The 14,167-nt window shown below is 42.0% G+C and overlaps 1 protein-coding gene across 1 annotated transcript in view; it reads left to right on the top strand.

The window, feature by feature from the left end:
• Slc12a8 (solute carrier family 12 member 8) overlaps positions 1–14,167 on the top strand; it is a 155,717-nt gene that overhangs the window by 137,416 nt on the left and 4,134 nt on the right. The window contains exons 11-12 of the mRNA XM_057765372.1: positions 3,428–3,545; positions 12,634–12,694. Of these exons, the coding sequence (XP_057621355.1) occupies positions 3,428–3,545; positions 12,634–12,694 (179 nt within the window). The remainder of the gene's footprint in view (positions 1–3,427; positions 3,546–12,633; positions 12,695–14,167) is intronic.

Here is a 14,167-nt window from a genome sequence, read left to right as displayed (position 1 = left end):
ACCATTCCCTGGGCTGGGATCCTGGGCTGAGAAAGTAAGCTGTATGAGCACTCTGTGCTCTAGACTGTGGGTACAGTGTGATGGGCTGCCTCAAAGTTCCCACTGCTGTGACTCAAGACTATGACAGCTATGACTGTGGGCCTCTAACTGTGAGCCTCTAACCGTGAGTCACCATAGACCCTTTCTTCCTTAAGTGGCTTTTGTCAGGATCACAGCAACAGGAACAGTAACTGAGACAGAGTAGCTGCTTGCTGGTGGCTTCAATTAAGGAGTTACCTTCAAAGGGTGTTTCCCCAAAAACTTGCTTCAGTAAGTGTACTCTTTCCATTCTGAATCCAGAATAAGGATTCTAGATCCCGATTTTAAAGTTGACAGTTGACGCTAACCAACCACAATTCCACCCCTTGTCAATTTAACAATCAAACCATTTACTTTTAAGCCCTAACTTTTCACCCCTGGTCCTCATGCTCATTTCATATTGCAGTATGTGTTTAGTTGACCTTGAAGGCCCCTGTATCCTTTAACAGGTTCAACAGTGCTTAAAGCCCAATTTGAAAGTTTCATCTGAGATGCCAGGCAGTCTCTTAACCATGAACTCCTACAAAATCAAAACAAGTTACTTACTTCCAGTATGCAATGGCACAGAATAAATATTCTCATTCCAAAAGAAAGGAAAGGGAGCATAGCAAAGAATGATCAGAACAAAGTGAGACCAAGATCTAGCAAAGCACACATCAAATCCTGCAGTTTCATGTCTACCGTTTTGGGGTTGTGGAATCATAGGGGCTCAAAAAGGTTTGGATAGCCCTACCTAGATAGCTCTTCTGCCTGTGGGAGCTTAGTCTTTCTTCTTAGGCCTGCTGCCCGTTGTTCCTGTAGCTTTCCTCAGCAGATAGCCCATGGTCCAGGCATCTCCAATCTCCTGGGATCCTACATTACTTTATAGTAGCATAGGCTTCAGCTCACTTTCCCACCATGGCCTCTCAAGGCCTCCTCAAAGGGGCTCCAGCCTTACAGCACACTGGCAAGTCTCAGTGTCTCTCTGGCACTGTGGTTCAAGATGCCACAGCACCCTGAGTCTTGCATCTTTCATGCACAGAGAGCCAGCACTATAGTGATAGTGCTGCCAAGTTCTGCTGCCAGCTCTGGATACAGCTTGACCTCCTTAGACCATGGTTTATCAGTTTTTGTGTGCTAACCCTGGGAAGACATGCCTCCAGGCAGGTGTCTCAGAGGATTGGGGAATTCCCTTCAGTGACAGTCTCTATTTCAATTTAGGCTCTTACCTTTTCAATAAATTTATGTTTTCACAAAATGGCCCCTTTAATGGGTGGGGTCTTGCCCTGAGGATATCTTTCCCGATGTCTCATCACAAAGCAGAATGTTTCTTTTTAACAATTATAGCCTCTTTTTCAGCATGCTCCTTGGTTCGTAGTTTAACTTACTAAACTCTTATCCTTGACAAACCACACCTTACTTCTACCTTTATGTTCAACTTCATTTATTTATTTATTTATTGTGTATGCAACATTCTCCCTCAATCAACTTTATTTATTTATTGTGTATGCAACATTCTCCCTTCATGTGTGCCTGCAAGCCAGAAGAGGGCACCAGATCTCATTGGAGATGGATGTGAGCCACCATGTGGTTGCTGGGAATTGAACTCAGGATCTTTGGAAGAGTAGGCAGTGCTCTTAACCTCTGAGCCATCTCCGCAGCCCCTTATGTTCAACTTTTTATATATTTTCACTGACCTGAAAAAGTACAGCAGAAAGAGCATACCGTAGCCTGGATACTCTCCTGTCTTAAATTCCTCTACGAAACAAATGAGTCTGTCCTCTTTACATTCAGCTTCACTAAAGTTCTTAGAACACGAGCAGAAGAAGTCTCAGTATTGGCCAAAATGTCACATGAATGCCCCCCCCCCCATTTTAAGATAATGTCCTTGTTTCTGTTGGAAACTTCAGAAGCTGGGTCTCCACTGTCTGAATTTCTATTGGCATTCTTGTCTTCCAAGCTCCTACCAGAGTGGTCGATTAGTCTTCACTTACTGCATTCAAAGGTTTTACGATCACAAAGTTCCAAATGCTTCTGCATGCTGCCCGGAAAACCATCTTCAGAATGCTAAGAACCTTGTGGTCAGGTTCTTCACAGCAACGACTACACTTCAGAAACTCCACGAGTTTTCTGTCTTAGTTAGCTTTCTTACAACTCTAGCAAAAGCAACTGAAGAGGAAAGGGGTTTAGTTTGGCTCATTGTTTGAGGATGTAATCCTTCATTACTGAGAACCCTTGCAGCGGGAGCTTGAAGTAGCTAGTCACATTGTATCCACAGTCAGAGAGCAGAGGAAAATGAACGCCTGTGATTAGCTGGCTTCCTCCTCCTTCTGCGGTCTAGGACCAAAGCCTGGGGGATGGTACCTTCCTTGGTCTTAACACCTCAGTTAATCTAATCTAAATCATCTCCACAGTCTTGCTGAGGAGCTAACCTAATCTAAAGAAATTCCTCCCAGGTGTCTAGAGGGTTGCCCCCTCTCCTGATTCCAGATCCTGTCAAGTTAGCAGCCACTGTAACCACCTTTCTGGTTTGCTTTCTATAGATGTGATAAACACTGACCAAAGGAACCTTGGGAGGAACGGTTTTATTTCAGTTTACAGTTTATAGTCCACCATGAGAAGAAATCAGGGCAAAACTCAAGGCAGGAAGCTGGAGGAAGGAACTGAAGCAGAGACCATGGCATGCTCTCCATGGCTTGTTCAGTCTGCTTTCTTATACACCCCAGAACCACCTACCCAGTGGTGGTACCCCCCTGCAGTTGCCGGGCCCTTCCCCATCTATCAACAATAGTTTAAAAAAAGCCGAGTGTGATGGCACACACCTTTAATCCTAGCACTCAGGAGGCAGAGGCAGGAGGATCTCTGTGAGTTCAAGGCTAACCTGGCCTACAAGAGCTAGTTCCAGGACAGGCTCCAAAGATACAGAGAAACCCTGTCTCAAAAAGCAAAACACAAACAAAACAAAACAAAATCAAAAACCAAACAAACAAAATGCCTAGAGACTAATCTTATTTAGGTATTTTTTCAACTGGGTTCCCTATTCCCAGATGACCCTAGTGCACCTTGACAAAAATAAAACAAGCGAAAGAACCAAACAAACAAAACCCACATAACTAGCACACTACCACAGTAAGTAAACTTCATTATTTATCTATTGTAAGTAAACTTTAATTATTCAGACTTTACTTTTATTATAAGTATTTTTATCTATTTTTATTATTTATTTACTTTTATTATTTATAAGTAAATTTTAATTATTAAGGGTTCAAAGGTTGTTCAGAGACCTCTGCCTCCTGAGGTCTTGGTCTTGTATTTTGTTTGCCCTGTACAAAGCCATCAGGCAACTTACTCTTCCTATCTGCTTCTGTAGGCTATTGCATCCCTTCTCATCATGTTTGTGATCCAATGGGTCTATACCCTGGTTAGCATGGGTGTTGCTGTCATTGTGTATTTCTACATTGGCCAGGCCAGTCCAGGTCTTTACCTTGGTAAGTAGCTAAATCACTGTGCTGCCCTTTCCCTTATTTTTTTCTAGTTTTCATTGAAGAGTCTTATGTTTTTAAAAAATGACATATACTATAAATGAAATACACTAGAATTAATTTTAGATTTTTCAAACTAAAATGGATGGCAACAATGGTGAAAGATCCAAGGCTAAATTAATACATTGAAATAAAGTATACTGATGTCGTATAATGTTATACATTTCCTATGCTATGAGTTAATGCTATCATATCATTTGAAGCTAGATTGGGTTAAGTTTAAGATGTATAATATAAACCCTAAGCCAACTACTAGGAAATAGAGTGAAGAGTTCTAACCAATAAGACAATAGAGGTAAAAAAAATTGAATGGAAAAAACATATTACGAGATGGCTCAGTGGGTAAAGACACTGATGCAAGGGCCTGACAGGCTGAGTTTGATCCTCAGGACTCACACAGTAGAAAGATAAAACTGACTCCTACTTGTTATCCTTTGACCTCCACACAGGTACTGTAGCAGGTGTGTGTGTGTGTGTGTGTGTGTGTGTGTGCATACATGAAAATAAATAAAACAAATATAATTTTAAAAATTAAAAGCACGTCAAAGACAAAAATGTAAAAGTAAGCATAATGGAGAATATTTATTGATAATAAAAAACAAAGACATGACATGAAGTGCGTGCCAGCTTATGGGCAGCAAAAGTGGGAAGCCAACCTGAGTTAAACAAAGAACATCAATGATTTATATTAGTGTATCTATATTGAATATCACAGTAAATATAGCTAGTCTAAACATCCCCAGTTAAGTGGCAGTTGAATAAAAAAGAGTGACCCAACTATATGCTACCTACAAGAAACTTCTTTTAATTCATACATTTATTTTTGCAGTGCTGATTATCAAACCCAGGGCCCTTATATACTAGGAAAGTACTTTGCCCTTGAACTACATCCCCAGCTAAAGAAAACTGTTTTAAATAAATAACATACAAATAGGATAAAACTAAAAAAGATGTGAGGCTAACGCCAATCAAAAGACAGCTAAAGTGGCTTTATTAACATCAGACAGGTTTTTTTTTTTTTTTTTTTTGATTTTTGAGACAGTGTATCTCTGTAGCTTTTGGTTCCTGTACTGGAACTAGCTCTTCTAGACCAGGCTGGCCTCGAACTCACAGAGATTCGCCTGCCTCTGCCTCCTGAGTGCTGGGATTAAAGGCGTGCGCCATCACTGCCCGGCAACATCAGACAGATATTAAAGCGGTTGCCAGTGATCAAGAGGATCACTTGATAAAGATGAGGGGGAACACTCATGAAGAATACATAATAAACCTAATCTTCATGCCCTTAAAAGTAGAGCTTTGGAATCTTATAGAACGAAGGGAAAATAGAAAAGTTCATAGCCACATAGATTTCAGCATCTGCTTCCCAATAATTGATACACGTAGGCATGCACTCGTATTCTTAGCAAGGCCACGGAAGACTTGAGTAGTACTGTCAACAAGCTTGTTCTAATATTCATGGCCTAGTCCCCCACAAACTGCAAAAGTCACATTCTTTTCAGTAACAGGAAACACTCACCAGGATATTACAGGGCACAAAGTTTTGGTAATTTTAAAAGTATTTAGGCCAATTGAAGAAAATATTTCTCTGAAAGGGGAAATAATTAGAAATAAATAACAGGAAGGTAATGGGAAAATCCCCAAATATCTAGAAGCTAAAAAATTATTAAGTGACTAAGAACAGTAAGTAAGTTATAGAAACCAGCTGAAGTTTCAAAGAAGAAAACAGAACTGAAGTTGCAAAAATATTTTGAACCGAATGAAACCAAAAATGCAAAATATCAAAGTTGTAAGATATAGATAATAGAAATTCATAGCAACACACGTGTAGATCATCAAATAAGAAAGTTCTCAAAACAGTGACCCAAAGCCTCCACTTTGAACTTAAAAAATTAGGAAAAAAAGGAAGAAGAAAAAGAGGAGGAGGAAGAGAAAATTAAACCCAAAGTGTCAGGGGTCAGGTTGGACAAGGGCACAATAAGTATCATAGGAGAAGTCAGTAAGATACAAAACAGGGGAAAGAAAGAGAACACACTGTGTTAGTCACTTCTCTGTGCTGTGGGAAATACCAAGACCAGAGCAGCTCATAGGAGGAAGGGTTGATTTGGCCTGAGGGTCCCAGAGGGTAAGAATGCATCATGGCAGCAAGCAGCAGGTAGCAGGCATGGAAGCAGGGACTGAATGCTGAGAACTCACATCTTAATACAGACAGAGAGCACGGAGAATCGGGAGTGGGGTGTGGGGGTGGAGGCGGGGGCTTTAAAACCTGGAAGCCTGCCCCTAGAGACACTCCAGCAAGGCCACATTTCCTAAGCTTCCCCAAACAGTGCCACTGGGGACCAAGGGTCCAAACACTTGCTCTTATGAAGGCCATTCTTATTCAAACTCCCACATCAGTGAAATAGTCAGTAAAATCAGTAGGCTGCTGGCCAAACCGATCATGATAAGATAAGACACAAATGGCCAAAGCCAGGAATAAAGAGATTATATCATCGGAGAGCCTGTGTATATATGAAGAGGAAAATAGCCGAGTATAATGGTGCACACTGTTGTGATTTCAAAAGTGGCGCGAGAGACAAAGATGCCATAAGACAGAGCTCATGTGAAGGGTTTTTTTTTTGTTTTTGTTTTTAGGGGAAAGGGAATGAGAAAAGGAGGAAAGGGGGACACTGGCATCTGGGGACAGGATCAGCAGAAGAGAGAGAGGAGGGAGGAGGAGAGACAGGCAGAGAAGTAGAGTTAGAGAGAGAAAGGAACAGACAGAGAGAGAAAAAGAAAGAGATGGGAGGTGGGGAACACAGTGAGTGTGCACAGGAGGTGCTCTTAGTGGCTTCAGCTGAGAACATATTCTGTCAGGACCCCAAAGGTAGGCCAGTACAGGTGCCTGAATACTAATACCCACCTTTAATCCCAGCACTCAAGAGACAGAGGCAGGCAGATCTCTGTGAGTTCAAGGTCAGCCTGGACTACAGAGCAAGTATATTGGCCAGTGAGGGCTACATAAAACCCTGTCTAAAAAAAATTACAGGAAATAGAAAATGTCTCCTTTCTAATGATAAAAGAAACTGAACAATTTATAAACAACTAAAATTGCTGGGCGGTGGTGGCACATGCCTTTAAGCCCAGCACTCAGGAGGCAGAGGCAGGTGGATCTCTGTGAGTTTGATGCCAGCGTGGTCTACAAGAACCAGTTCCAGGATAGTCTCCAAAGCTACAGGGAAACCTTGTCTTGAAAAACCAGAAAAAAAAAAAACAGGAACAAATTATTTGGCTAAACGTTCTGGAGACTAGGAAGCCTAGGATCAGAGGTTACTTAGGTTAAAGCCTAATTGATGCATTATGACACAGAGAAAAACATCTTACGACAGATATAGAAGTAGGGGCGGAGAAGAGAGGAAGAGAGAAGAAATGATCTCTTTATCAGGAACCCACTCCCTAGATAACTAACCCACTCTCTAGATAACTAATCCATTTCCTACATAGCTATTCTACCCTAGGTAGCTAACTCACTTTCTAGATAACTAACCCACTTCCTAGATAACTAACCCACTCCCAGGATTGTTGTGAGAGCTCCTTCCGCTCCTTCAGCCAATAGCCACTGAGATACCAGCCCATTGGGGCGTGGTCTCTCTCCCTTTAAAAAAGCGGTCACTTCCCTCTGTTAGCTCTTTAGCCTACAGATCACCATTCCCAACAACAGCCCTCTGTGCAATCAGGAAGGGAGGCTAGTCCCCAGAAGCGGAGCTGGAAGCCAGAGAGCAAAAGGGAAGTGGCCGCTTTGTTAAAGGGAGAGAGACCACGCCCCAATGGGCTGGTATCTCAGTGGCTATTGGCTGAAGGAGCAGAAGGAGCTCCCACAACACAGGATAGAGTGTCACTCCAGTTAAGAGAACAGAGCCACCATGGCTAAACCATTTTAGGATCCTGCCTTTCAATGCTTACAGAGATTAAGTTCCCACACATGAACTTTGGGGGACACATTCAAACCATAGCACATAATTTATATTTTCCTCAACAGTAAAGCAATTTTAAAGATATACTAACAGGTGAGTAATACTCCATTGTGTACATGGACCACATTTTCATTACCTGTTCATCAGTTGGTGGACACCTAGGATGTCACCATTTCCTGGCTATTGTACATTTGCACAATGCAATATTAGTCAGCTATTAAAGATGAAATTATGGAATGTGCAAGTAAATGAATGACTGGAGTCATAGTAAATAAGGTAGCGCAGACTAAGACAGACAAATGTGGCATGCTTTCTCTTACGTGTGGATGTTAGCTTGGAATCTCTAGATATGTATGACTCATTTGGAATACCCACAGAGGTTAGGAAACTAGTAAGGGACCACTGGGGGTGTGCTTTTAGGAAGCTAGTAAGGGACCACTGGGGGTGTGCTTTTAGGAAGCTAGTAAGGACCACTGGGGGTGTGCTTTTAAGAGAGGAAACATGGAATACAGCAATAGAATGGAAGAAGGGAGAATAGTGGGATAGGGAAGATTAAATGGAGTGGGAAGTGGGAGGGCAGGGTAGAGTGGGGAGTATGGGGAAGGATTGCTATCACTTTTGGAAAAGCCATTCTTACTACTGTAGAAGCTTCATAAAATATACATATACACATATAAAATAGTTTAATAGTTTAAAATGGAGTCATCCTATAACAGGGGACAATACTCTATCTAACAAGATACCATGGGCTAGCAATTAGAAACCTTAGAACCAGAATGGGTTACCTCTTTTTGAATCCTAGTCCACGAGATCCCATATAGAACCCAAACCATTACAGGCGATTTCCACCATTCTTGGTTACCCTCTGGAATATGGCGAGAATCATGGTGCTGGAGGGAGGAGAAAGCAATCATCAGCCCGCCCAGCTGTGAACCCTGTGAGCTACAGCAACAACAGACCTGGCAGGATATGCTCACTAGTGCAATAACGGCACAAGTGTTATGGGAGTAACCAGCCACTTTCTGCTTGATCTAAAGTCCATTCCATGAGATGGGACCCATATGTGGCAATGGTAATGGGGCCAAGAACCTATGAATGGATAGGTCATAAGCCCCAAGGGACAACCTAATACTACTAAATAGTCATAGCATTAAAACAACTCCTAACAATTAATCGATACACCCATAGATCAGTGCACCCATCAGCCCTCATCAGAGAAACTTTTTCTTGAAATAGATGGCAATGAACACAGAGATATTCAACTGGTCAACATCTAGGGAATAAGAGACTGGATTGCTTATCCCTAAATGGGCCATACATACCACATTCCTCACCCCAAGGCTCATGATTGTCTCCAAACAGGGGCAAAAAGATTGTTAAGAGAGGTAGCGAACTTCACGGGAACAGACTTTTCCAGGCATAACAGGGCATTTGCATGTACATGTTCACAATGACTGTGACTATGTACAAAACTCATTGCAAGCTCAAGCAGACAAAATCTCAGCATAGACAGCAGGAGGTAGGAACAAAATTCCACCACTAGATGAAGAGCTATCGGCATTTAGAAGCTACTGGGAGAGGGAAAGTAAGTTTCTTTAATTCTCTTCTTCTTCTTCTTCTTCTTCTTCTTCTTCTTCTTCTTCTTCTTCTTCTTCTTCTTCTTCTTCTTCTTCTTCTCCTTCTCCTTCTCCTTCTCCTTCTCCTTCTCCTTCTCCTTCTCCTTCTCCTTCTCCTCTTTCTCCTCCTCCTTCTCCTTCTTTCTCTTCCTCTTCTTCCTCCTCCTCCTTCTCTCTTTCTCTCCCTCTCTCTCTTTTGCACAGGTTCTTACTGTGTAGCCCTGGCTGACCTGGAATTCACAATACTTAGATAAGACTGGCATATCATAGAGATCCGCCTGCTTCTGCTTCTCGTATTCTGGAATTAAAGGCATGTGCCCCCATACCCAGCCTGAGAGTCAGTTTTCTGTAATGGTGTGACCTCTAGTAGGTTAGCCACACTCTCAGGTTGTGCCCACTCCCAAGAGCAGTTGGGCAACACTCAATGGATTTAAAGAAGAAAATTAGGAGTCTGGTGGGTAGCAAGGTACAATTGCCTCTGGAAGGGGTTGAGAGGGAAAGTCACAAGTATGATAAACATTCATTGTATACATTTCTCAAATAATAAATAAAAATATTTTTTTAAAAAGAAAAGATGCATTGAAGGGGGGACTGGAGAGATGCCCTGGCAGTTCAAAGTGCTTTCTATGCTTGCAGAGAATAAAGCTCCTTTTCCAGGACCCACATGGGGTGGTTCACACCTCCTACAACTCTAGTTCCAGGGCATTCAATGTCCTCTTCAGTCCTGAACTCATGTGAACATACCCACACATATAGACACAGTTAAAAATAAATAGGAATATTTTTCAAACGATGTGTTGGAGGGCTACGGATGTAACCAAGTGGAGTGCTGAATGCCCAAGGCCCTGAGTTTAATCATACACATACTGGGGACCCTTTCCGGAAAACTCTATGATGCTCCAATTTGGTACATATCTTCAATTCCAACCCCCAGGAGGCAGAGACAGGTAGATCTCTGTGAGTGCAGGGCCAGCCTGGTCTACAGAGTGAGTTCTAGGCCACATAGAGATACACAGTAAGACCCTATCTCAAGAAAAAAAGTAGTTAATATCAAGTCCTAACTAAATCAGATGGAACAGTCTAGACATACTAAAAAAAAGTTCTTCTGAATGACTGTAGTTTGTTATATATATTTTTACAGAAATGCACTTTTGATATTTAAAGTGAACACATATACTAAAAAGAATGTCTTAGGAAAACAGTAATGCTATAAAGAGGTCCTATATCACCTAATTTTAAAGATAGAATATATTTTAATTAACATAATGATTACATCAATGATTGCCTCATCTTAGGAAATCTAAACATTCTCCTCAGAAAGTCAATCACAGGAAAGTATGAAATAAAATTTCAGGCCAGTGTCTATAATTTAGATAATTTAAAATTTAAATGGTCACATATAAGTAAGATCAATTAGTAGCTGTTTTATTTTGCATCTTCTTATAGAATATATATTGGTTACCTGAGTATATTAGGATTCTCCTCTCTGCAGTTACACATACTACAGCAGGCCTGTGTCTGCTGCTCTACCACAGGAGCCCACAGGGTACCAAGACAAGATTTTAATGTCAGCATCTTGAAATGCTGCTGATTTCCTGACCATGTATTAAACACAATCTCAGTAGTTGATTTCAACTATATCTGTTCATGTAACTGATGAAGGCCTTTTCTGAAATCATGTTTGGTTAATTTTCCAAAATCATACATAATTTGAGCTGGGCACAGTGGTGTGTGCCTATCTATAATCCTAGCACTTGGAATGCAGAGAAAGAAAGACCTTTAAGTTCAAGGCCAGCCTGGACTAGAGTGAACCTCTGATGTCCCTCATAGTCTTGGACATCTGAATTTGTGGTCCCATTTAGAGGTGCTGTTTGGGGAGGTTTAGGAGGTGTAGCCTTGCTGGGGCGTGCGTGCCAGTAGGTGTGTGCTCTGAGGGTTCAGAAAACACACATAGTTTTACAGCCACATGCTCGTCACAGTTTGGTTTCTTGGCTCCCTGATTGTGATTTAAGATGTGAGCTTTCAGCTTGCTGCTCCGGAGCCCTGCCCACTGCCATGCTCCCCTGCAGTGACGGTGATGGACTCTAACTCCCTGGGGCCGCAAGCCCAAAGGAATCCTTCCTTCTGTTAGTTGTCTTGGTTATGCTATTTTATGGCAGCAACAGAAAAGTAACTAAGACAGATTGTTGATAAAGAGATTTGGCTTTTTTTTTTAGACAAGGCCTTACTATGTAGGCCAGGTTGGCCTAGAGTTCTCTATGTATACTATTTTGGCCTCAAACTCATAGAAATATCTGTCTGCCTCTACCTCCCAAGTGCTAGGATTAAAGGTATTTACCACCACAGCAAGCCCAAATAAGGTGCTTTTATTTGTTTGATTGAGATGGGGCCTGGTTTGGTAGCCTGTACTGTCCTGAAATTCAATATAATGTATAATATATAACATGTATCATACATAATAATATATTACAAAATAATTATTATATAATATAATCATATGAATGTTATATATTTGTAAATATATTTGTATATAATGTATTATATGTGATATCAATATTAATATAGTAATGATGTATTATTTAAAATATGATTTATAATGTGTAATTATATGTAATAATATTGATATTATTTATATTAATATATCAATATATTATACATAAACATATAGTATGTTGTGTATATCTAACAATAAATAATGTTATATAAATATCTATTTCACTATACATGTATATTTAAGGTTGAACTTTATTCTGATTGGTGTGTCATATACAAAGGTTATTTGGCCAGTTCAAAAAAACAAACAAATAACAGGGCGGTGGTGGCGCGCGCCTTTAATCCCAGCACTCGGGAGGCAGAGGCAGACGGATCTCTGTGAGTTCGAGACCAGTCTGGTCTAGAAGAGCTAGTTCCAGGACAGGCACCAAAAACTTCAGAGAAACCCTGTCTCGAAAAATCCAAAAAATAAAAAATAAAATAAATAAATAAACACCTCACTTCAAACATTTCTATGTTGTTTACTTAACACCTGTTAGAAACTTCCAAGGTGCCAGATCCCATGAGGTTATGAGGACGGAAAAGCCACGTTCCCTGTTTTCAGAGTGTGTGGTCCCGGGACTGGACAGCTCGCATTCAGCACACACATGTGAATCTAAGAATAAGTGTCATACAAATGTATTTGAATTCCTAAGGCGGAAGCAGCTTTCTTTGCCGTAGGCTCCACTCACTCTCCTCCGAAGGAATTTGGAGTTTAGAAATGAGTTTGTACATGAGCAGGAGGCAGGCTGCTGCCAGGCTGTATGACACCAAATGTTCTTTGGGTCAAGTGGGAAAGCGTGATAGTTCTATGTATGTACATACATGTGGAAGTTGTGTGTGAGCATGTTAAGGGGTGTGCAAGCTCCCCATGAAGCTGGGGTTCAAATTATCTATGAAAAATCCTCAAAATGTATGCCCATATCTTCCCCACAGGCTCTGCTTCGAACTTCAGCTTTTTCCGATGGATGAAGTCCCTCCTGATGCCCTCCTGCAGGTCTGTGCCCACTGGGGCTGGTGAAAGGATGGATGAGTGTCCCTGTCTTGGGAAGTGCCAAAGGGTCTTGTTCCTTGGGCCTGGACTGTGGTGCAGAACTTTACAATGGAGAAACTCAGTGAGGCTGGTGTTTGCTCCTCAAAACTGTCTTCCACACTCAGCACCCAGCACGTGCTCCTCACTGTGGTCCTCCACACTCAGCACCCAGCATGTGCTTCTCACTGTCCTCCACACTCAGCACCCAGCATGTGCTTCTCACTGTCCTCCACACTCAGCACCCAACACCTGCTCCTCAATGTGCCCCACACCTCTCTCCCAGCTCAGCTTGTCAGAACCTCTAGCAGGCTCATGTCCTCTTTGGTTCATGTCCTCAGTCTTCAGGAGCCGAGCCTTTATCTGGAGTCTGGGTGACAGGTCACCAGAGCTGATCTGTCAGAGCTGAGCGAGTTTATAGTCTAAGTCACATTCCCACCAATACTTAATCATGCCCAAGATCAGAGCCTAAGGAAATGTGAAACTAGATCTCGTGTTTATCATTTCAGGTCAAAGGTAACTGGGTGTCATTGTACTCGTGACAGCCACTCTATAAGCCAAGCATGGACACGGATGACTGCTGTGAGCCTGCCATATGCGCGTGCGCGCGCGCGCGCGCACACACACACACCCACACCCGTACACACACACACACATACCACACACACACCCCACCGCATTCATGCATGCATCTCGCACACACCACACACACACCCGTACACATACACACCACACACACACACACCCCATCGCATTCATGCATGCATCTCGCACACACACCACACACCACAGACACCACACACATGCATATATGTAAAACACACACATATATACCACACACACATACACACATGCATACCACACACACCACACACACATACCACACACACACGCACACATAACATACACACACCACACACATGCACATACACACCACACACACACACACACACACACACACACACACACACACGGAGCTTTATCCTAAAGAGAATATTTCCTGCTGTCTCTTTCCTCAGGCTCCTTCCCACCCTAGTTGGAAGCCCAAACTTCCTCATCCTTTAAGGCCTTAGGGTTCTGAGAACTACTTCTGCCTTCTCTCCCCTTTCAATATCAGTGAGGAGCCAAAGCTGCAGGCCAGGCAAGTCCAAGCAGAAGGCAGCCCAGGGCTTATTTGGTTTCATTTGGATGGTTTGATTCTGAAACTCTAGATGTGTGGTTTGTGTTTGCACAAATATCTGCACTTTCCACGCCCAGACACTACTAATGAAGATTAGGACCCGGTCCCACTGATTCCAGATGTCAGCATAGAATCATTTTTTCTCTTTGTGTTTTCCTCTTAGGATTTTTTTATGTGGTAAAACACACATAAAAATTATCACCATAATCATCTATCTGTAAGTGCATATTCATGGCATTAAATACAATCATTGTCATATA

The sequence above is a fragment of the Chionomys nivalis genome, chromosome 3 (assembly GCF_950005125.1).
Source record: "Chionomys nivalis chromosome 3, mChiNiv1.1, whole genome shotgun sequence".
Lineage (NCBI taxonomy): Eukaryota > Metazoa > Chordata > Mammalia > Rodentia > Cricetidae > Chionomys > Chionomys nivalis.
The sequence above is the reverse complement of the archived record's forward strand: the minus strand, read 5'-3'. Positions and strand labels throughout refer to the sequence as shown.